The sequence below is a fragment of the Pithys albifrons genome, chromosome 22 (assembly GCF_047495875.1).
Source record: "Pithys albifrons albifrons isolate INPA30051 chromosome 22, PitAlb_v1, whole genome shotgun sequence".
In the NCBI taxonomy this organism is placed as follows: domain Eukaryota; kingdom Metazoa; phylum Chordata; class Aves; order Passeriformes; family Thamnophilidae; genus Pithys; species Pithys albifrons.
Window position 1 is genome coordinate 6,259,568 of NC_092479.1, and position 23,297 is coordinate 6,282,864.

Consider the following 23,297-nt stretch of genomic DNA (forward strand, 5'->3'; position numbering starts at 1 on the left):
AAAGGTGGGAAAAGGCTGTCCTGGAAGCATTGAGGTGATTGTGGGGAAAAAATTCCTCAGAAAGCACAAAATGGGAATGCAGAACATAAAGTACAGAGGAGAAAGAGTCCTGCCTCACTAGTGAAGTTCAGCTGGGCTGGGGAATAGGTTTGTTCCTTCAATGTCCTGATTTATTCTCTGAATTTCTCTTGCTCTCTCTTACCTGCTTCTGCCACTGAAACAGTGCAAGTAAACTAAGGTGGAGAAGCATGATGAGATGGGAGGGGGAAAAGATGATGAAAACCTTGGATTAAAATGGAACTGGGCTGGGCCGAGCAGGGAGCTAATTTGGATCTGTCTGCGTGAAAACAATTCTGCAATTAGTACATTTTACAAGGCACTGGGTACATAAATAAGCCCTCATTTTGGCCATTTCTGGTTTATGCAGTTTCCAGTAAAAGCCTGAGTGTTTACTCCTAAAATGCAGAATTCTGTGATTAATCCCAACAGTGAGCATGTGTCTGTGTTATGTTCACTTCAGCTCCCCCAGCACGGAGCGCTCTGGGCACAGACATGGCGGTGACATTATCCAGGGTGTCGGACCCAATCTTCTTCCTCGGGATGACTCAATTCTCCATCCAAACGCTTCCCCTCGGGATCTGTCCAGGATTCCAGCTCAGCTATCCCACTGCTGGCATTTGGCTGCCACCTAGTGCTGAGACACAAAACTAGCCGAAAAACCTGCTTTTCTGACAAAGTAGTTTTTAGTTTCACAGCCCAAGGAGGCAGCAAGACTCAAGAATTCATGACCCACGAGGGTCATCAGCCCAAGTCCTGACCCTGCACAGGCTCTGGCAGCCTTGGGGCCGTGCCCACTGCCCTGAGGAGCCTCTTCAGTGCCCACCACTCGCTGGGAGAAAAATCTTTTCCTGAGTTTCAACCTAACCCTGCCCTGGCACAACTCCAGGCCATTCCCTGGGTCCCGTCCCGGTCCCCACAGAGCAGAATCAGTGCCTGCCCCTCCTCTGCCCCTCAGGAAGAAGCTGTACCTGCAAGGAGCTCTTCCCTCAATCTCCCTTTCTCCAGCGGAACACACCAAGTGTCCTCAGCAGCTTTCCCTCGAGACCCTCCACCATCCTCGTGGCCCTCCTTTGGCCACTCTAACAGAGAGTAAAGAGATTATACTGGTTTTATACTGTTTTTTATACTGTTTATTGCCCAAACTGCACACGATACTCAAGGCGAGGCCAGTGCAGCGCAGAGCAGGCTATCCCGTCCCTGGGCCTCAGCACACGGTGGCGACTCACACAGAACTTGCCACGGCCCAGGACCCTCTGCTGCTTTGTTGTGGCCACCCCACAGCCTCATACACAGCCCCACACACAAGCCCCACAGCCTCACACACAGCCCCACATACACCCCCACAGCCTCACACACAGCCCCACATACAGCCCCACAGCCTCACACACAGCCCCACATACAGCCCCACAGCCCCACCCACAGCCCCACAGCCTCACATACAGCCACACACACAGCCCCAAACACAGCCCCATAGCCTCACATACAGCCATACAGCCCCACATACAGCCCCACCCACTGCCCCACAGTCTCACAGACCCACAGCCTCACACACAGCCCCACACACAGCCCCACAGCCTCACACACAGCCCCACACACAGCCACACAGCCCCACACACAGCCCCAAACACAGCCCCACCCACAGCCCCATAGCCTCACATACAGCCACACAGCCCCACATACAGCCCCACCCACAGCCCCACAGTCTCACACACAGCCCCACAGCCCCACCCACAGCCCCACAGCCTCACATACAGCCACACAGCCCCACATACAGCCCCACCCACAGCCCCACAGTCTCACACACAGCCCCACAGTCCCACACACAGCCCCATAGCCTCACATACAGCCATACAGCCCCACATACAGCCCCACAGTCTCACAGCCCCACACACAGCCCCACAGCCCCACAGCCACACACACAGCATCACACACACAGGCCCACAGCCCCACAGCCTCACACACAGCCCCACACACAGGCCCACGGCCCCACACACAGCCCCACAGTCTCACACACAGCCACACACCCTCACGGCCCCACATCTCACACCCCCATGGCCACAAGGCCCGACGGCGTCACAGCCCCACAGGCTCACACCCCCACGGTCCCACACACAGTCCCACGGCCCCACAGGCTCACACACAGCCCCACAGGCACACACCATCGCACTCCGACACCTCACAGCCCCAAGGCCCTACAGCCCCATGACCTCACAGCCCCACACCCCCAACGGCCCCACCAGCTCACGATCTCACGATCCCACCGCCACAGGGCTCCACCACCTCACGGCCCCATTGCCACAGAGCCCCACCGCCACCCCACCCCGCCCCGCCCCGCCCCACACCCCACGGCGGCTGCTCCACCTTCCTCCGCCCCGCCCGGCCCGGCCCGGCCCGGCCCCTGACACGTCCCGCCCCCGCCCCGCGCGCCGCCATTTTGTGCGAGCCGCGGCCGGAGCCGCGGGCAGAGCCGCCGTCCCCGCCGGTTCCTCTCGGGGCTGCCATGCCGTCCGCGCCGCTCCGCGTGGCCGTGGTGTGCTCCAGCAACCAGAACCGCAGCATGGAGGCGCACAACATCCTCAGGTAACCGGGGGCCGCCCGGCCGCTTCCCTGCCTTCCCTCCGGCCTGGCCGCTGCGGCCTGGGCCGCTCCGCTGGGAGGGCGGGCCGTGCTCGGGCGCGCTGCGGGCCCGGGGGACACCATCCCGTTTGGGTCCCTTCTTCTCCACTCTTTGCCCCTTGCCGGGGCCGGGGAACACCATCCCTTCTCCTCCGCTCGCTCCTCTGGGTGTGGGGTCATGATCCGGTTTGGATTCCATGTTCTCCACTCCTTGCTCCTTGCCGGGGCTGGGGGACACCGCCCCTCCTCTTCTGCTCCCTGCTCTGGGCCGGGGGACACCGACACTTCTCCTCCGGGTCGGGGAACATCATCCCTTCTCCTCTGCTCCAAGCTCTGGGCCTGGGGACATCATCCTGTTTGGATTCCATGTTCTCCACTCCTTGCCGGGGCTGGGGGACACCGTCCCTTCTCCTCCGGGCCTGCCCGGCTGTTCCGCCCTCCCCGATGCACCTCCGGACCCAGGGCTGAAAACACGCCCTGGGCACTTCGGCAGGCGCCAAACGGGGCCTGTGTCTCGCCGTGTGAAAACTTAAATATTCCCCTTTTTTTTCTTCCCACTTCTCCTTTTGTTTTTTTCTTGTTTTCTTTTTAACACTTTAATGCCGGAGAGGGATTCTTCGTCAAGAACTGGAGTAGCAATAGGACAAAAAGTAAAAATTGAAAGAGGGGAAATTTAGGTTAGATGTTAGGAAGAAATTTTTTGTCATTTAAGGGGCGGTGGGTCACTGGCACAGGGTGCCCGGAGAGGTTGGGGCTGCCCCATCCCTACAAGTGTTCAAAGCCAGGCTGGACAAGGCCTTGAGCAGCCTGGGATGGTGGGAGGTGTCCCTGCCCACGGCAGAGGGTGGGACTGGATGGTATTTAATGTCCTTTTAAACCTCTTGACAAACTGAAGACTGGAACCACTCCCTGCCCTGAAAAGGAGCCCTTTCCTCTTGCAGGAAAACCGGACCAAGTGTTGGATTCAGAATGTTAAATGTCCTTGAGATTATCAGCATTAATCCATTTAGCACTCCAGGTGTTTTCATCTTGGTTGAATTCAAAAGGGGAGATGGGAGGCTGGGGCCAGACTGACGGACAGGAGGAGGCCTGATCTACCTGAAATCATGTTGTTAAATCTTCCCTTTGCTCTGCAGGAACATAATGAAGGTGTTTGGGTCTATTTTATTAAAGTTAAGCAAAGAAACATTCACATTAGAACTACAAATGGCTAGTGTAATAAGCTGAACAACTCTGTGTGGGTTGTGTCCTACATTTAAATAAAAATAATAGCCTTGGAAGGGATAAATAATAAAAATATCTGGTCTGGGAGCCATCTTACTGTGAGCAGCATTTCATCCTGTTAATCCTTAAACTTGGATGTTACCTGTGGCAGTCCTGTGAAAACATGATGGGTTTTTTCTGCTAATAATGCTGAAGTTTAGTTGAAACCAGAGTGCTAAGAACAAAGTTATAATTACTTAGAATGTCTGGCCTTTTCCTTCCTCTTGTGTTTTTGCAGAAGAAATAAAATCACTTCCGGTGTGACTGATGTTTGGCAAATGTGGCAGGGGAATGTTTGGGGTGTTTTAAAGTCTATTCTCCCTTTAAATTTCAATTAAAATGTAGCAAAATGTATTTATTTGAAAAAAATATTTACTTTTATGTAATTATAGCAGTAGTAGAAGAAATAGCAAAAATAAAGGTAAATTGTTGGTGGTGCTCCAAGAAAGTAACTGCACCTGTAGTGAGAATGGGCATTTGGCAGCAAACTTGAGGAAAGTGTCTGTGCTGGCTCAAAGCCAACCTGCCTCACCAGTTCAGGGAGTGTTTTGCTGTGTCTTGCACTGCAATTGGAAAGGACACGTGATTAAAAGAGGAAGAAGAGTTAGGGAGAAATTCAGGAGTTACGAAAATTTAAAGTATATTGTTAGTGGATAATAGGACTTTAAAGGATACAAATTCTATCAGAAGTGCAGGTCACTGTCAGGAAACAAAGTCTAAGGTACAGCCTTCAGTGTGTGCTTGTGTATGTTGTAATTAACCAGCTTTAAACACTTTGTTTTGATTTTCCAACAGAAGTCAGGCTGGAGGTCTGTCTGAAGTTTGTTGATAAATAAGAGCCATCACCACAGGGGGTGTGTTGAGATCTGGAAGCAAAGGGGAGACAGGACCGGCAGTGAGGACTGTGCAGACAGACCTGACCTGTTTGGAAGCTCAGACTGGCTGGCTGGGAGCAGGGCCCGGGTCACACCTTGCTCCTCCTGCTGCAAATGAGACCTGCACCCTCAGCTGGGTGGGGTGAGAGGCAGAACAGGCCTTGGTGGGTGCTGTGTAAGCACCGCTCAGCAGTAACAAAAACATCCCTCTGTTACCACCACAAATCCCAAACACAGCTCACACCGGCTGCTGTGAGGCACATTAACTGCACCCCAGCCAAGCCCAGCACATTATCATCATGGAATGGATTGGGTTGGAAAAGACTTCCCAGATCATCAAGTCCAACCCTTGGTCCAACTCCAGTCCCTTTACCAGATCATGGCACTCAGTGAATCTCAGTGGAAAAACCTCCAGGGCTGGGGAATCCACCCCCTCTCTGGGCAGCCCATTCCAATCCCTGAGCACTCTCTCTGCAAAGAACTTTTTCCTGATCTCCAACTTAAATTTCCCCTGGCAGAGCTTGAGCCCATCGTGCCCCCTTGTCCTATTGCTATTGCAATATGTAGGTCTTATTTTATCTTTTTTTTTGCCACAGAGCATGCAGACTTAGGCCATGGTTCTCACTCAGACAGAGGAGGGAGGCAGAAGAGTAACCCTTCTCTTATAGCTAAACTTTTTTATGCAGCAACTTCCACATTTCCATTGGTGTGTATTTGCTTGGTAGTGATTTGATGGCCTTAAAAGGAAGTTACTGAGTTACTCTGGTGATGAAAACCTGTAGGATGCTGAGAGATACTGAGCCACTTATTCCTTTGTTTTAGGAATCTCAGGAAGTTAAGAGTGTGAACATGGGATGTGTTAGTGGCAGTAGATGGTTTTAAATATCAAAACCCCATTAGCTAAAACTTAAATTTCATATTGATATTAAGGCTTCTAGTTCAGCATTGACCAGGTGAGAGAACTGAAGTTGCCCCTGTGCTGTTTATGTAAGTTTTTTAGTCACAGCTTCTCTCCTGGATCATCTGTCAGCAGCAAAATGCAGTGAGGTCCTGACATTTATATTTCCTACTTAAATTGTATTAATAAGCACTCAAGAAGCAGGAAATGTTTTCACATTTTCATATTAAAGCACTTGTATTTGATAGCTTATTAGTTACAGTGCAAATTACAGCAAGTTATTAGTATTCAAAATTAGTTAACAATGTTTTTGTCCTGCTTTTCAACAGTGTGGGGTTGTTTTAGGGAATGGGGTTTTTTAATAGTGATTGAATGGCATAATCTGCTTTCTAAGTAGCCTACAAGGAGGGCACTGTTGGTAGTTATTTCGTGCTACATGTTGTGGAAAAGAATGTGTTAAAATTAGTGATTTGTCCCCTGAAAATCTTCACCACTCCCAGCTGCAGTGGCACTGTGGGATTTATTGCATTTGCTTTAATATTTAGTAATACTACTGGCCATTGGAAAGAGAAGCTGTACAGTCAGCTGAAAAAATACCTTAATGTAACAGGAATGTGTGAGATCCAAAATAACAGTGAGATAGAGAAGTGTGGGCCAAAGTTCACAATCGGTCTGCACAGATCAATGTAATTGCTCCTCTCAATGCCTGAAACTGAGTGATGGCAACTCAGCCTGGTGTGTTTGGCAGTCCCAGGTTGGTCTCTGCTTCCAGCAACATTTGTGTCCCAGGTGAGAGGGGGTGTTTGCAGAGAGCTCTGAGACTTTTTGGAGGGAAATGCTCTTGAGAACATGAGTGGTTCATGTGAACTACTCACTGTAATGAGCTTTGGACTCAGGCTGAGGTGAGCAGAAAATGGCTCTGTTTGCTGACCCATTTTTGTCCTTCATAGATTGATAGTTTATCTACATCAGTCTTAATACTATTATTAGAAACAACTTCCTGCAATTTGACATAATTTGTAGTTCTGTTTAAGCTCCACGTTTTCAGCAATCAGTACTAGGATAGTCTGTTACAGTCTGTCTTACCCTTGACTGTTTCTGACAGAGTTGAAGCTCATTATTTTCCCTCCTCTGGGTAGTTTTACTGGGCCAAGAACAAATACCAGATTTACACTGTCTTGTAGAAGTTGTTGCTTGTTAAAAGGCTGTGCCACATCACCACACACTCAGTGACTCACTGCACTAGAGCTGTCCAGCTGTTCCATAAAACAGGCTGGGGACTGATGGCTCTGTGTATTCCTCCCTCTCCTGTGCCCCAGTTGTTCCAAGAAATGTGTTGAAACATTTTTAGAATATTTCACAGTAGTGTACCTGGTGTGGAAGTGCTGTAAAAGTTGACCCCACCAGTTGCCAAGGTACAAAGCATGAAATTCCATGTGAGAAACACATAGAGCAGCTGTTTGAGGAAGTAATTTTCAATGGGTCATGGGCCTTGGGGGCACAAATTTTTGATGTGTGGAACATCAAGTGAAGATTTCTGGTTTGCTTTGTGTGAAATCATGAAAACTTCAAGGACATTTACATCAGTTGGAGGTGGAGGGGTTTGATGCCAGTGATCCAAACTGACCTGTTTCAAAGGATAAATAAAACAAAAAATAAAAATATGAAAGCTAGGAGAAAACCATACAAAGAAAGATAAATTTGAAACTTAATTAATTTTTTAGCGTTGCAATTTCTTTTATATGTATTATGGCTCACTTCATGTCCAGTAGAAGCAGCAGGATAAAAAACATGGGTCTGGAAGTATTGCAGGCAAAATAAATTGCCAGTGACTCATAACTGCACCAGCTACATGTGATGGAGGGCTGGGAGGGGCAAAGAATTGCACTTTTTTCCACTTGCATCTGTTTTCAGTCATTAGTCCTGCAGAAAGAAGAAAAAAAATCATCATGTATCCTGTCTGTTTACAGAAATAGGAACCTATAAATAGTTGCTGGAGGAAAAAGTTGGGAAGCAAGAGAAGGGAGAGGAGGGGCTGTGTCCTTATAGGAGGCATTAGAGGAGATAAATGTTCAGAGCTGCAGAGCAGTGTTTGAGCTTGGGGCAGAACTTGATCTCAGAAGCATTTGGGGTCACTTTGAAGACACCATTAGAATTCAAACAGGCACCTTGAATCGGTGGCTTCCACTGAATTTCCTTCCTGCCTTGTCTGTGCAGACCAAGGAGTCAAGGGGTGACTCTTGCTCTGGTTCCCAGTCTCCTGTTCACTGTCCTTGGAGGAAAGCTCTACAAATTTGGATTTATTCTGGGGGAGTGTGAAGGCAGAGACATTGGGTCATTTGCTTGCTTTTTGTGTTAACATTGTTCACTCCATTCAGTCTCTGCTAAAGTCACTGAAGCTGAAAGTCCTTGAAAAAATAGATGAAGTCATCATAGACTCAAATGTTTCAGCCTCCTTGACCACAGCCACAGGATCTTGCCATGTAACTCTGTCCATTAGACCACCAGAAAACAACCTCTTTTTAGTCCCTTATTCAACAAATATATTGCCATGTCCTTTAATATTACTGAAGGATGTATTGAGGTCCAGTAACAGTATTTTCAAAAAGAACATTTTGACATTATCCCTAAAGACAAGCAGGTTTCTGCCTCCTTTTTTTAAATTATAATTATTAAGCCAGTAGTTGTTCATAAGAATGGAATGAAGCAACCCCTGGTTTACCTGAGAGTTTCAGGCACCAGCCACCAGAATATCTCCCCCACTTGTGTAAAGGTAATTACACTGTATGGTTTTCAGTCCCTGTGAACAAGGTTCTAGACATGCAAATGTTTGTCCTGGACTAATTAAATTACACCAGAGGTAGTTTGGGCAACAGAATGAGGGGAGTAATGTCGTTATCCCAGGGACTTTAGCAGAACACTTAAGTGTTTATCAGTTGGTACTGTTACTTCTATCAAGGGAAAAACATCTCTGCCTCTACTATATTGTTGAAAAGTGAATACAAAACATGTGCTTCTTGCCAATTCAGGATGACTGAAAGCACAAAAGAAACATCCCAAAAGCTGAGTACCATCACTGTAAGAAAATCCCTGTCAAATGTAGATGCTCCTTTAGAAATGGTGTGTGAGTTTGGATTGTAACTGCAGGGAGATATGGAATGCTTGGCAGTTTCGTTGCTGAACTGTTTGGTTGTGATTTGCCTGATTGCTAAGAAGTGTTTTTTAAAATTCACTGTGTTCAGCACTTTAAAATCATCCAGTCTAATGTTCTTCCCTCTCCCCTTCCCTTGTGTCTTGCAGCAAACGAGGATTCAGCGTTCGATCCTTTGGGACGGGGACTCACGTGAAGCTGCCGGGACCAGCTCCGGACAAGCCAAATGTTTATGACTTCAAAACAACATATGATCAGATGTACAATGATCTGCTTAGGAAAGACAAAGAACTGTATCCCTGTGGCACGGCCTCTTTAAAAAATCCAGTGTGGTTCATCCTTGAAAGGTGTAATTCATTACTTGGCATTATGCATTAGGAGTATAGAGTTGCTTGACTGGAGAACTTAAAATGATTTAAGTTTATAGGAGGTTTTTTTACAATGGGCCTCTAATTCTCCCTTGTAAATTGCTATCGAGTTACAATGCACACATTCCAAATGTTCTTTTGTAGTGTGTTACCATGTTTAGCATTTGAATGAAAGCACATCAGTACTCTCAGATATTCCATTGCCTCCACTGCACTGTGGATCACACGCTCAGTGCAAAGACTGTCCTGGCAGAGGATTTGGGAGGAGCGACCACCTCGACATTAATGTTGTATTTAGCTCAAACGGCCAGGTAAGGTTTCCAGCATACTTTCTCTGGGAGAGAGGATACCTTCCATCAAAGAGCTCACCCTTCTCACTGAGGATTCGTGATACATGATCTGTGCACCAAAACAAATAATCCTATAGTGTATTATAAAAATGGACATAGAGCCCAATGACATAATCCTGGAGAGCAGAGCTGATCAGGGTTAGGCACACTACTGAAAACCATGACTAGTTTCAAACTGCATGTTTAAAATAGCTATATTTAAAGTTGACTTTTTTTTTAATAGGAAGACCCACAAACCTACAAAACTGGGGCAGTCATCCTTTTTTTAAAAAAATCCAAAATGTAGGATATAAGCTTACTGGATCACATGTGATGTGCTGGTTTATTTGGGGTTTTTTTAGATCCCTCTGCCTAGAGAGAAAAGGAAAATCTTGCAAACCCATCATAATGGGGTATGTCATGTCCACATCTTGATTAAAAGAACTACTTCAAACGAAAATGAATTGAGAATTAATTTTAACAAGCACCAGCGACTTGTGATTTCCTTTTTGCATTCTTCATTGCTGCTGTACTGACTATGGCAGTACTTAAAGGAAAAAAATACAGCAGAAAGCCCACCTAGCCCCACCATTCATGTTCAGGAGTTCCCATTGTGGTTCTGCTCCATGCTGGAGATGATTGCTGTGTGCCCCAAATGCACCTGCAGAGTGACAGTTAAACCTTTTCTCAGGATAAAGGAAAGCAGGTTTAAACAACAGCCATTGCAAGGGAAATAGGGCAAGAGCAGTTGCCTCTGTGACTTTGCTTTTTTGATTCTCAGATAATTTCAGGTTTTCAGACTGAAGACTCAGCACAGAAATCAACTCCACTTCCAGAAATGGGTTTTGAGGGTAAAGACTTTAACCAAACCCAGACCTCTCAGCGAGTTGTGGGATAGTTTTGGTGAACCAGGGTCACAGGGGCCCTCAGCTCTTTTGGGTGAGCACAGAGGTGGTGGGCACCAGACATGACCTGTGTGGTGGGAGGGCCTGCTCTTCTCCGGGCTTGGAGTGGGATGGGGAAACAAAAGGAGGTGTGTTTCCATATGATTGAGCTGTTTGTTCTGTTCCTCAGCCTTGCTTTCTCAGCTCAGTGGAGATGACTCCCATCTGTAGCCTTTCCATGTGGTCTGAAATGGTGTGTCCTGGTGCCATATTCCCATTTTCCAGTGAGGTGACACGTGAAGATTGAGGGCTCAGCACTCAGTGCTACCTCACTCGGGGGTGGTCTCCTCCCAGGTCCATGTCCCAGCAGGGATCCCAGGCACTCTGGACACCAGATGCTCAGGGAAGTTGTGGCTGTGAGGGACGTGGAACATTCTCTGCCCAAATAAGCGACCCCAGTTTCAGAAAGCAGTGGCCTCAAACAAGAACTGCTGCAATGCTGGACCTCAGAGCAAGGTTAAAACTGTGCTAGAGAGAAAGGATCCACTGAACCTCTCCTGTTCACTTGTGAAAAGGGGGGACAACTATTAAAAACCCACTCTACAGAGACTAAAAGCACCTTCATTATAGTTAATTAGTGAAATATGGAGCACAGGCTCACATACCTTGAAGGCATATGTTGAATTTCTGAAGCACAAGAATAAGGGATTAAAGGAGGCAGGAATACAGATTCGGTTGAGTAGGTGGTTACAGTGTATCTGGAATGGAAATACTTCAAAGCCTTTTGAGATGTGGTAGTTAAAACCTACAGTTAAAATCAGCATCCACATCTTCCACTGCATTTTGAGGATACAGCATTTAAATTCCCTGAGCTCCAATAGAGGGCTGTGACAAAACCATTGAATGCTGGTCTGAGTGTGGCTTTTGGTTGCTGTTTAAAAATATTCCTCTATTATTTCTAGGACAACATTAGAGGATTCTGCTACTAATGTGTAGGAGACACAGCCATGCAGCACCTCTGGAGCTGTGTGTGTAATACAGGTACACCCCCTTGTACTTGCACATGAAATCCACCTTTCCAAAACTCTGATTACTTACCCCTTACAACTGTGTGAAGGGGTTTGAGGACTTAATTCTGATTAGGTGGTGGTGACTTGAAAGATGAAACAAAAAGAGCAAAACTGGTGAGCCTTTCCTTGAAGTGAACTCAAAAACTAGTCAAGAATGAAATTTGCTAAACACCAGTTTGGATCTTCAGCAGCAGTTGCTTTTATGCCCAAGGACAGGAACTGTTCAAATGGAAATTTGAGCAGAATTCTGCAGCAGTAGCTCCTGGGCTCTTTTATCAGTGTTGACTGACTCCCTGACTGTTCCTTTTCTCAACACTGATGTATCTATGACCCTCACATTAAAGATACATCATGATTTCCAGAGATAGTGGGGTATTTTTAATTAGGATTTCTAGGCAGTCTGCGTCTACTCTGCAAGCCTGGCCTCTTGCTCTGTTCCCTGTGTGTTTTACCTCCTCTTTTACCTGCTCTCTAACTGTAAATAGGATTCCAGTTTTAGCTCCATACTTACAGGAAGATACAAAATTGAGGAGAGTGTGGAAAACTTATCCTCAGGAAGTTCCTAAGTGTGTGCTTCAGTTAGAAGGAGAATTTCAGAAATGAAGAACAACTGGCTTGGTATGTGTCAGTTGAAGACATTGATTCTTTTCTGTCAAAAAAAAGGTAGTGATAATCTTGGTGGTTGGGATCTAGTTCTTCCCTGTGAGCTCCATACTGAAGCTGGATGCCCATGTGGTATTGCCATGTGGCTCAGTCTTGAGCAGTAACTTAAATTCTCCTTCAGGTAAGCTCTTCATGCATGTATTTCTTACATTGTGTCTGGTTTTCTTCATGGATTTTGAACTGATAAGCAGTTGTCAGCCTCTGTTCTGAGCCATCATTCCAGTGGTCAGCAGGACAGCTTCTGTGTCTGGAAACCACTCTGGGATGGTTTATTGTACAGATGTTTAGGGTTTAGTTTTGGGTTTTTGTTTTTTTGTTGTTTTTTTTTTTTTAATGTTGGGCTTATTTTTCATCTTGTTTTTTTTTTTTGAAGCTTGACCTTCCAAGAGCTAAAAATAGTTGAAGTCATGGCCTGCATGTCAGTGGCAAAATTCTTCCAAATGCAGTGCAGTACAAGTCTCATTTTCTCTCTTAGCATGTACTCCAGTGCCTCTAGAAATGGAGGGAAGGGATAAGGATGGAAAGCAATGTTTAAACTGGATTTGAACCAGCTTTTAGAGGCACATTTCTGTAAATCAATACGCTTCCAGCCATAGCTGAATTCCAGTCCCTTTTTCTCCATGAAGGATCCAAAGTGCTTCACAAACTCACAGGCCTTTCAAAGGCAGCAGGTTTCAGTATTTTTTAGTCTGGCTTCTGATCAGAATGCCTTTAATCTTGGCTTTGTTCACATTTAAAAATAAGTATATCAAATTATTAAAAATATATAAACCACATATATTATTTAAATGTTGTTTCCCCTGTGTTTGAACTTGGGGACAGGGTAGAAGCTACAGACTCCAATCTAATATTAAATAATGCTTTAGACATAAAACATCCCCTGCCATCCTGTCAGACTGCCAAGTAGTCTTTGGAGGGTTTATTTCCTCAGCCAAGGTGAGTCCTGAGCAGATGCTCTAAGGAATTCTGACTGAAGGATCCTACCTGAGGCTGCTGACTCTTGTAAAATCCATTTAGAATTGGAGTGATTTCATTTATTAGTCCTAGTTTGGCAGTTTCATCCTGACATGAAGGAGGGGAGTGTTAAAGAGTTTACCTCCCATTAACACAAAACAACTTCTGTGCCAACATAAGGGATGCTTCTACTTTTTTCTTTTTCCTTAGAATGATTCCAAACCAATTTCCATTTTCATGGTAGCAACTGTAATTTCTTAAGCTGGCATTAATTGCAAGACAATGTTGCACTGAGGAGTGTTTCCTGCAGACCTCATCCAGGGTGTTGCTGTCCCTGCATGCTACTCTTCCAAAGTGGTCCTGCTGTCTTTGTGATTGTGTTCTCAGGTTCCCCAAATGCCTTAAATGAAATGGCTTAATTGATTTAGGCTTTGTAATGCTTGTGGTTTGCTTTGTCTGAGGTTCCCTATCCAGCTGTAACTGCAGGTAGTTGAATGTCACCTCTTTGAGTTTCCCAGCACAGAGCAGTGGCAGCAGCAGAAGGCAGCTGGAGAGTGGCTGTTGCAGCCCCTGCTTCTGGGAGAGTTAAATGGGGTGACTCATTCCTCCTCACAGACCTCCCTATCTCTCCTCAGAGCTTCCTCAGAGCACTTCCCCCCTCCAGTCCTGCAGCATTTGCTGCTCATCTTCTGGAATCTGGCAGTAGTTTCCAAACCTGAGAAGAGCATCTAAAAGTGTGACTCTTCTGAACCCTCTTGCTTTGCCTGCTGGGCCTGACAGTGACTGTTGAACTCCTTTGTTACGTGTTCATGTCACTTGCTGGACTTGGCATTGGTTTGAGCCAAGTGATCAAACACTGGAGATTCCAACAATCCAAATCAAACTCTTCTTGAAGTTCACACTTGGGTGAAGTGCATAGTCAGCTGTTTGATGGCATAGTCAGACATGCCATGTCTTCAGGATCATCTTGTGGTCTGTCCCTGGTATCCTTATCTTCCTTTAGTCCCTTCAGTATGCCTGTGACATCCTTCTCCAGGTCTTTGACTTTGCCATCACTCCCTTTTCCCCTTAAACAGCTTGTATTTGTCCAGTTTCATCCCCAAATGCTGTTTCAGCCATTCAGCACCAACAAGTCATCCATTGTCTGACTCTTGAGGTAAACTCAAGATGTTTCCTGCTTTTGCTGGTGTTTGGGTATGTACTCCTGAGTTCTGGGGCTCAGCCAGGCTTGAGGAAGTGAGCAGGGCTGGCATGTGGTTATATTTGGCCCAGCTGCTGTGAGCATGCTCAGCTGGACTTCCCTGTGCAGCTTGTAGCTCCCAAGTGCCAGAAAGTTGTCTTTGACAAGATAAAATAAATTCAGTTCTTTGTAGGTGATTAGTGCAGGCACAAATGTTACCACAGATGTTACTTAACCCAGCTCAGCATCTTTGTCCTGTTTTGGGATGGGTTATTTTAGAATCAGAGAATCACAGAATGGTTTGGATTGGAAAGGATCTTGAAGATCATCTCATTCCACCCCTGCCATGGGCAGGGGCATTTTCCACTATCCCAGATTGCTCCATCCTGGCATTGGACACTTCAAGGGGTGGGGCAGCCACAGCTTCTCTGGGCAACCTGTGCCAGGGCCTGCCCACCCTCACAGGGAAGAATTTCTTCCTAATATTTAATCTAAATCTGCTCTCTTTTCATTTTGAATCCAGTAGAATCATTGAATGGCTCAGTTTTAAGACTTTCAACTTAGAGTTCCACAAGAGACTTGTGAACAAGCTGTTTTGTACTAAACCCTCACAATTTCAATTCCAATTGAAAGGCAGTTTGTGCTCTGGCTGTGAAGGCAGTTCTTGCAGCCACACTCACTATGCTTGGAAAGTAGAATTTGTAGTGTCTGTGCCCTTTTCCAGTCTTTCATTCCCTGTAAAAGATGCTGAAGGTGGAAGAAGGTTGGCAGCCTCACCCTCACACATGCCCTTTAAGGAAATGTTTAGTTCCTACACAAGCTTCCAAACAGGCTTTAACACAATGTGTGTTACTTATAATTCAGATACTAATAAACAGTAATAAATAGTGATGATACGGAAAAGAGACCTGCAAATGCAGGTGTGAGAAACATTCTGCTCTGCTGCTGGTTTTCCCAAAGAAGAAAAGCAGAGTGTGGTGGCAGCTGCACCACGGGGGTAATCAGCATGTCACATTTGTTTGAAGGTCTAGGAACTTTTGGGTGCCAGCCATTACTCTAAAGATTATTTTTTCCTAAGAAATGTGTATACATTTTAGCAAGTGTCATTTGCCCAGTTATGTTTAATCAGTTTGCCTCTAGTTTATTTTCAGAGAATCATAGAACAGCCTGGGTTGGAAGGGACCTTGAAGCTCACCTGATTCCAACCCCCTCTCCATGGGCAGGGACACTTCCCACTAGACCAGGTTGCTCCAAGCCCCATCCAGTCTGGCCTTGAAACTTCCAGGGATGGGATTTTAGATGATTGTGTAATTAGTTTATATCCCCTAAAACTTCCAGCTCAGATCACTTGGGACCTTCAGCTTCTCATGGGAGTTGAAATGAAATGTATTGAATACTTTGGTCAGTAAGATGACTTTTCTATTATCACACAGGATGGAGACTTCACTCTCTGGGCCACAGGCATCCTTTGGTTGGTGCTCATGGCTAAAAGTGTTCCCTGGCAGTGCCAAATTAGGGATAAAGTGGGTGGAGGGGCGAGGGATGCTTGGAGGGGTAAGGGATGCCACGTGTCTGGGGCAGAGACCTGTGGAGTGCTTGGTAAAAGGCATTGCTGGTGTCTGACAGGAATTTTAAATTTGCATAGCAGAAGCTGTGAAAGCTTTAGAGGTTTATCCAAACACATAACTATTTTGTTTAAAATATATATCTTCATCACTAGATTATTATGGGATGTCCTTAGCTAAAAGGGTAGAATGCAGAGTCAGAAACAATAGGAGTAGGTGGGTATAGCCATCTCCATGGATCTACTGGAAAAACTCACCAAGTCCTTCTTAGATCAAGGCTTTCCACTCCTGAGTTGTCATGCATAAATTTCATCATATTGTGGATCTGTTTAGCATAGTTACTGCAATAAAGGTGGAATCTGAATTGGTCTCACTGTAAAAATGTGATGGGTTTGCAGCAGGTGGAAGCCTCCTGGAGAAATGTGGGAATGTTGTGTTGAGTCTGAGCAGGGCAGGGCTGAGGTGGAACAGTGGAAAGCCAGGGGAAAATCCTGTGAGGACCTGCTGGAGAAGTGGCTGCTGAAGAGAAAGAGCACAGGTGCCTGGGGTAGGGAGCATGGAGTTCAAATGTGTTGGAAGGAAAGCAGAGCCTGGCTGAAATGATTCAACATCTGGCAGTGTAGTTGAAAGCATCACTGAGTGGTGGTATCTGCACTCAACTGAGCTCAGGAGGAGAGAGGAGCTGGGTTATGATTATGCATTGGGTGCAGTCATGCAGAGCACATCCCCTGCCTGCTCACAGGATGCTGTGCTCGCTTCTTCCAGGTGAAAGAGATTTCAGACAACCAAATAGGAAAGTGTCATGGATCTTAACTGCTTATTTCAGTCTCCTTTTATAGACAGATGGACCCTTGGAAAAAAAATAGCTGGAAGTTGGCAGCAGAAAGCTCTGCTGTGAAGCAGAAAGCTTGTGTGGGTTTTGGAATATGCGTAATTCTGTCTCCAGGCTCAGTCAGGAAAGCTAGGGGACAGATGCCAGCAACATTTTATCCTAGAAAGGGAAAAAAGAACCCAAAAAAGTGTGTGGGATGTTGTGGATTTATTTTTTTTTTTATCCCTTGAACTGCATGATGTAGAAACGAGGATGACGGAGCCCAGAAAGGGCTCCCCTTCTAATGGAGTGAAGCAACACAGCCAGATGTTGGCAGATATTTTGAAAATTGTATTTTGAAAATGCAGTCATTTTCCTGCTCTAGAATTAACTAGAGTTCTGCAATGGTTACATCAAAGTGGGTTTTTTTTCCTCAAGCATGACAAACCCAAGGAGAGTTTATGGGGTGCCAGGAGGAAGCCGTGGGTGCTGCTCTGCAAGAAGTGCTTGTGAGGGAGCTTTGGGCTGTAAAGGACAATTCTTTAACAACACCAGGAGAAATCTTTGGGGAAAGCAGAGTGGTCAAAGGCTTGGGTGACCTGGAGAAAAGGAATGTAGTACCAATCAGTTGGCTGAAAGAGAATTGACAGCATGTAGTTGTGATAAACAACTTACCAGTCAGTTTGTGGTGCAAAATTGAAGTCTTAAGCAGTGATGGAGACACATAAAAGAATGGAATAAATTTTCAACATAAAATAGGTCTAATAGGTAGAAAAACAGGTTTCATTTTTGGTAGAGCTTAAACTTTTGAAAGATTTAAAAGCTTTGGAGGCTCTTTGCTTGAAGACTGTTCAAGAACACCTTGGAGCACACGGGTGGGCAGGTGCACATCTGGCCTCTGAGGGGAGTAGAACTTGAGCTACCAGAGGGCAACTGCAAAAAGGTAGGCAGAAAGTTCTTGGGTCTTTTGTTACAAAAATATCAGGGCTGTTCTCTGAAAAGAAATACATGTCTGTGACCTTTCAGCAAGGAAATAAGCCAAGATGATCCCCTGCATACTGCTACTAATTATGGGAATTTTTTTTCTCAGAATCCTGTTATCTCAAGAAATTACAGGCTGCTATTTGAATGTAAAAAATAATGCTTAGATGGCTAAAAATACAGCTGTGTCAAAGTAAGGATGATGTGCATCCCTTTCAAGGCTTTCTCAGTTCCTGGTATTCCTGATTTACCCATAAAACTGCCTTCAGAGGGAGTTTGGTTTTACTTGAGTGAGTAGATTTATGTGACAGTCAGCACTGGAGTGCTCCTAATAAAACTGCCTGTCCCAGAAGGCTGAGGAGACAGTGGGATTGGTGACTCCTGCCTGAAAGGGGGATGCAGGATGGGAAATTGGTGCCTGAAGGTTACAGTAGCAGCACAAATATAGCTCCCAAGCAGCATAACAGATTCCTTTCACACAGTGATGATGCTCTGACAGGCATAAAGTCAGTGTTTTTTTATTCCCTAAATGGGAATATGACTTGGGATATTTTTAAAGTTCTGTTATTTCTTTGGCTTTCTTTGGAAGTTCAGTTGCATAAACCCAAGGCCCAGGTGGGGCTTTGTGCAGGTGGCACCAGAAACACCAAGGAATTGCCTTTGAAGAGGGAGGCCTGTGGAGTGAGGGGCAGTGACTGAAGGGAATTTAGGGCATTCTGCTTATGCAGACAGTGCAGGGTGTGTCCTAAACATTAGGAATATAAAAATAGTTGCCCAACAAAAGTTGTCCTTCTGTCCTTTAAAGCTGTCCTGCCATTGTACTGAAGACAGTGACAGGTCTCTGTGAATCAATTATATTAATTACCCTGATGGGAATCACACTGTAATCTTGGGAATCTCTGTACTGGTCACTGAACTTTATATTTGCAAACAGAAAGAATCTTATTTTAAAGATACATTAATAACTTGTTATTTGCTGGAAAACATGACTTTAATTCTCAAAGTGAAGTTACTTAACTCAAGCGACTTCAGATACACACAGAATGGAATTTTACACATGTTGGACAGAAATAAGAGAATCAAGCCACGACCAGAAAGATTCCAGAACTGCAAAGATGTTTTTGATTTGATCCTAACGTGTGAAGAAAGAGTCTATGATCAAGTAGTAGAAGGTAAGGACCTTGAACTGATAAACCAAGTTGCCTTTGGGTGCTTTTCCTCCCTCTTCCCTGAAGTCCTTCACAAATGTAGAACCATCTCTGTCTCCTCCAAGTCCTGCTGCTGTAACCCCAGTGGGGACAAAGCTTGCAGTCATTGATGAAGGCTTTATGTACCAGAGCAGTGATGGCTGAGTACTTGTTCCTAAGAGATGTTGGCAGTTACACAGAGTGTGTATGTATAGCAATTTTAAGGGTTTACATTAAAATCTCAAATCCATGTTTGCTTTGGAAATGCTCCTGGATCTCAAAAACTAACAAGTTGTATGTGATGAACGTTTTTGCACCCTGGGTTGATGGCAAAACAAAGTCTAAGATTTCTTCCTCATGCAGCTTCCCTTCCCTGCAGAAGGATTGCTGTGCCCTGCTGAGCAGTTTGGCCACATTCAGTGCCTCCTGTACAGCTGGAGGAGCTGCTCCTGAGTGGTGTTAACACTCTGCAAATGTGCTGTGGCTTTGCCTTGAATGAGTCAAAGTGAGATGTGCCAGAGCGGTCTGGGCTGGGGGTCCAGTTACACTTGAACACAGAGCACAGGCTCCATGAGAACTCCCTCAAAGCTTTGGGCTTTCAGCAGTCTCAGTTAATTCCTGGGCTGTGAGAACCTTGTCTGCCTCTGGAAATGCTGGATACAGGAGTTCCCACTGCACTGAAGGAGCAGCCAGCTGAATTATCATATGTACCACTTGAAAAGCTGTTGCCTTGGCTTTCCTGTCCTCAGTGGGCATGTCACAACACAGAGCACACCTGGGCTCCTGCAGGCTGAGCAGTCAGTGCTCTGAGCACTTCAGGGAAGGGCTGGAAGTGCATTAGGAAGTTCTCAGGACAACTGCTCTGATACTTGAGTGGGTCCTCACCAAGTGCAGCATGTCTCATGTAGAGAAGAGCTTTCACTCTGAAAACAGCTTTCACTGATGTTTTAGATGAGTGCCCTGAGGAATGGAGGGGAAGATCAACCACTTGCTGATTTTCCAGCTGGGCATCTCTCTGCCTTCATGGCAATGCCCTCTACAATTGGCCAAATGGCTCTGGATGTGAAAGCATTTTACACCAGAGGCTCAACAGGTGTGCCAACATGAAGGGGCAGGATGGAGAGAGAACAATTGCATGTCTGGAAGGAAGGTTATTTTAGAGAGGCACAACCATAGTACGTGGGTGCACTAGTAGGAAGAGGGTGGTGGGTTTTTCCCCTCCTTCACCCCTTGTTAATAAGTGGAACTCACAGCTACAATTGTCTAATGTGACTATCAGTGTTTAAGCTGTAGGAGTTCACCTTGCAGTGTTCAGGGTGTTGGATGAACAGTGCTTTTTTTAAAAAAATGAGCAATTAAATTACTCCAGGTGAGGAAGCCCAAAATCTTTCTTAATTTTTGAGACTCTTGACCATTGTCTTTAAAGTGAGCAGTAACCTTTCTTGAGCAGGGCAAATAAACTGTCATGACCTTTCCACAAATCCGAATTATTTTGTTTCCAAAATCCATTTCTTGTTTCTGAAATAAAAGGGACAATATGTAAGACAATATTAAATAAAAATATTCTAAAAACCAATTTGGGAAAGGCTGATGTGACAATGCCTATGCATTTTTAAAAACTTTGGTAATACTTTGTGTAGAATACCATTCCCAAAGTTTTGCTCTTACATGTGCTTTGTTTTCAAATAGATTTAAATTCCAGAGAGCAGGAGACGTGTCAGCCAGTCCATGTGATCAATGTGGACATCCAGGATAACCACGAGGAGGCCACTCTGGGTGCTTTCCTTATCTGTGAGCTCTGCCAGTGTGTAAGTAGAGAGGGCTCATTGCCTGGGGACAGGGCTGGGCTTTGCTTGGTGCTCCTTAAAGGTGCTGCACTTTGCAGGAGTTGTGTCAGCAAAATCCATGCCAGGGTGTAAGTTCCCAAATTCTTGTGGTTATTTTCAGAGTTGTTGGGCAAATAGATGAAATTAACTGAGTTTGTGGTTTCCAGAGTGGACTCTTTTTCAAAACAGTTGAAATTATGTGGGATTTAAACATCAGGGTTGCCTTCTGAATCCCAATATTCCTGAAAAAATTCCTGTTTCATAGTACCACAGCACTGTGTGTGGTGTGGAAGGGAAAACTGGTGCCCCAGCCCTTGGTTAGGACTGAAATGAGCCACACTCAGCCCATGGATCTGTCGAGAGCCCAGAAGGACCTGAGTCCTTTCACACTGCTCAGGTTGAGGAGTTCACCTAGTCCAGGGTGGCAACAACCTGGTTTTTTTACTCCAGCCTGTGTGGTCTATTTTGGTCTCAAATCCTTTCCAGATTCAAAAAGCCTAAGAAGGTTCAAGGACTTGCAATTTTCGCCATCTGTTCAGTGTGCCTGGAGCTATTCTGGAGCTCCTGTTTGTTATCCAGCAGGGATGGATGGTGCCTACTCAACAAAGTACTACTTAAGTGCCAGTTTGGTGGGTTGGAGGAGGAAGAATCTGCAGATAAACATAAAGCAGAATATCTGTGCATTGGGGAATGCTGGGAAGCTCAATAAAGCACTGTTGGGAACAGCCTGCTGGGTTAGATTTCCCAGCAAGCCAAAAGCCTGGGATTATGAGAGTTTTCTAAACAACATCATCTCCTTGGAGTGTGGTTGCTTAGTCTTTTTTCTCTTCTAGATACAGCACACAGAAGACATGGAAAATGAAATAGATGAGCTGTTACAGGAATTTGAAGAGAAAAGTGGAAGGACTTTTCTTCATACTGTCTGCTTTTATTAAAGCACTTCTGTCTCTTAGGCCTTAATACAGCAGAGGAAAGCATGTGTTTAAGTTTCTGGTTATACTGTATTTTCCTGGAAAATGAATATTGATCTTTTTGTTTGTTTGTTTAAGAACTTTCCAGTGTCTTTTTGTTTCAGGTGTTCTGTCACAGGCAGGCAGAGATACTGGTTGGGCTTGTACATAGGAAATGATTAAAAGTATACACAAAGGCCCCCTATTTAAAAATTAAATTTTTTCTTTAAATCCTACTTTAATTATTATAAGTAGGTTTTTAATTATAAAGAGGATGTTTCTTGAATATAAGTTTATAATGTATTTTTCCAGCCTACAAATTTATTTTATTTCAGTTGTGCTTTTTTTTTTTTATTATTTTAATGTGGCAGAATGGCTGAACTCAGTGAGGATGTGAATGGAACAATGAAAACCTGGGTATCTGTATATTAATAGCTATAAAGTTGGAAGCATACAATAAAAATGAAAAACCTCCAAGTTTGTCTGTTTTCAAAGGAGAAGCTAAGGAACTGCTTGTTCTTTTTGAGGTAAAACATGAAGTGTCTCTGTGAGATGAAGAAGCCTGAGAGGCTGTAACTGTGGCAGGAAGGGCCCACTGTATAAGCAAGACAGGGAGAAATTACAAACTCCACTGTCAACACAAATAATTTAAAATTGGGTGTTTTTTTAACCCAAGTAATTTTGAAGAGAAGCATTTTTCTCCTTTACAGCCCCAGTAAATGTGGTTGTCACAGCCCCAAATCCAGGAAGTGGGTGTGTGTGTACAAAGAGAGCAAAAGCTCACACTTGTGTCTGTTCAAACATAAAAGTGAAACCAAATTTTCCACGTTCAGAATGTGACTGGTAAAGTGGTGCTGCTTAAAGGCAAGAGATCTTAAAAGCTGTTTTGTTAAAGGAACCTGTGAACAGTTTGGAGCAAAAGAGGCTCTTGTGGGATACCTGAGGACAACTTTGTAAACACCATGTGGGAAGTGAAGTAGCATAAAATGGGGTTTGTGCTCCCAGCTTCTCTCATTCCATCACTGACCTCTGACAGTTGACAGGAATAACCCGATTTTCCTTTCTGTTTTGCACATGCAGGAGTTTGGTGCAAGTACTCTGTTTAGGCCACTGTTACCCCTCTGTTCCCACAGCTTTGGCTGTGTGGTGGTAAATCATAAGGTGATGCTGTTTAACCCCTTTCAGTGAACACACACACATTAAAGAGCATCATTTCAGGTTCAACACCTGAAAACTGCAAGTCCATACTGGAAAATACCTCTTGGCAGCTGCAAATCCAGAAGTCTGAGTCAGGCCCCCAAAGAAACCTTACACCTCTCTGCTCCTGGGACTTGGGGGTTGGCTGTGGTTTCAACTGCTTTGTGGTAGCACTTGGACCTGTGCCTACTCAATCCGTGCCCTGGACAGTGTCCAACTGGGTCAGTGCATCACACTCAGGTCCTGGGAGTGTTCAATGTCCCTGCATTACCTGGGCTGCTTTTCTTGCCTGTTAAAAACACTTCCAAATGTTGTGGAGAATGACTAGGTCAGAACAAATAGGGGATGGGGAGTTGGGAGCAGCAGTTGTGGTCAGGTTTGCAGAGTGTGTGTTTTCCAATTGCCTTGTCCTGTGTCCTGTCCCATTTTGTTCCTGGAGACTCTATTTGATGGATTTCCTTGGCCTCCT

General features: G+C 45.1%; 1 protein-coding gene across 1 annotated transcript; it reads left to right on the plus strand.

The window, feature by feature from the left end:
- The first annotated feature begins 2,476 nt into the window (after positions 1–2,476).
- SSU72 (SSU72 homolog, RNA polymerase II CTD phosphatase) lies at positions 2,477–22,108 on the plus strand. The gene is made up of 5 exons (XM_071575633.1): positions 2,477–2,640; positions 9,013–9,156; positions 18,701–18,840; positions 20,545–20,663; positions 21,515–22,108. Exons 1-5 carry the CDS (start codon positions 2,561–2,563, stop codon positions 21,614–21,616), a joined length of 585 nt encoding a protein of 194 aa, XP_071431734.1. The 5' UTR covers positions 2,477–2,560; the 3' UTR covers positions 21,617–22,108.
- The last annotated feature ends 1,189 nt before the right edge of the window (positions 22,109–23,297 follow it).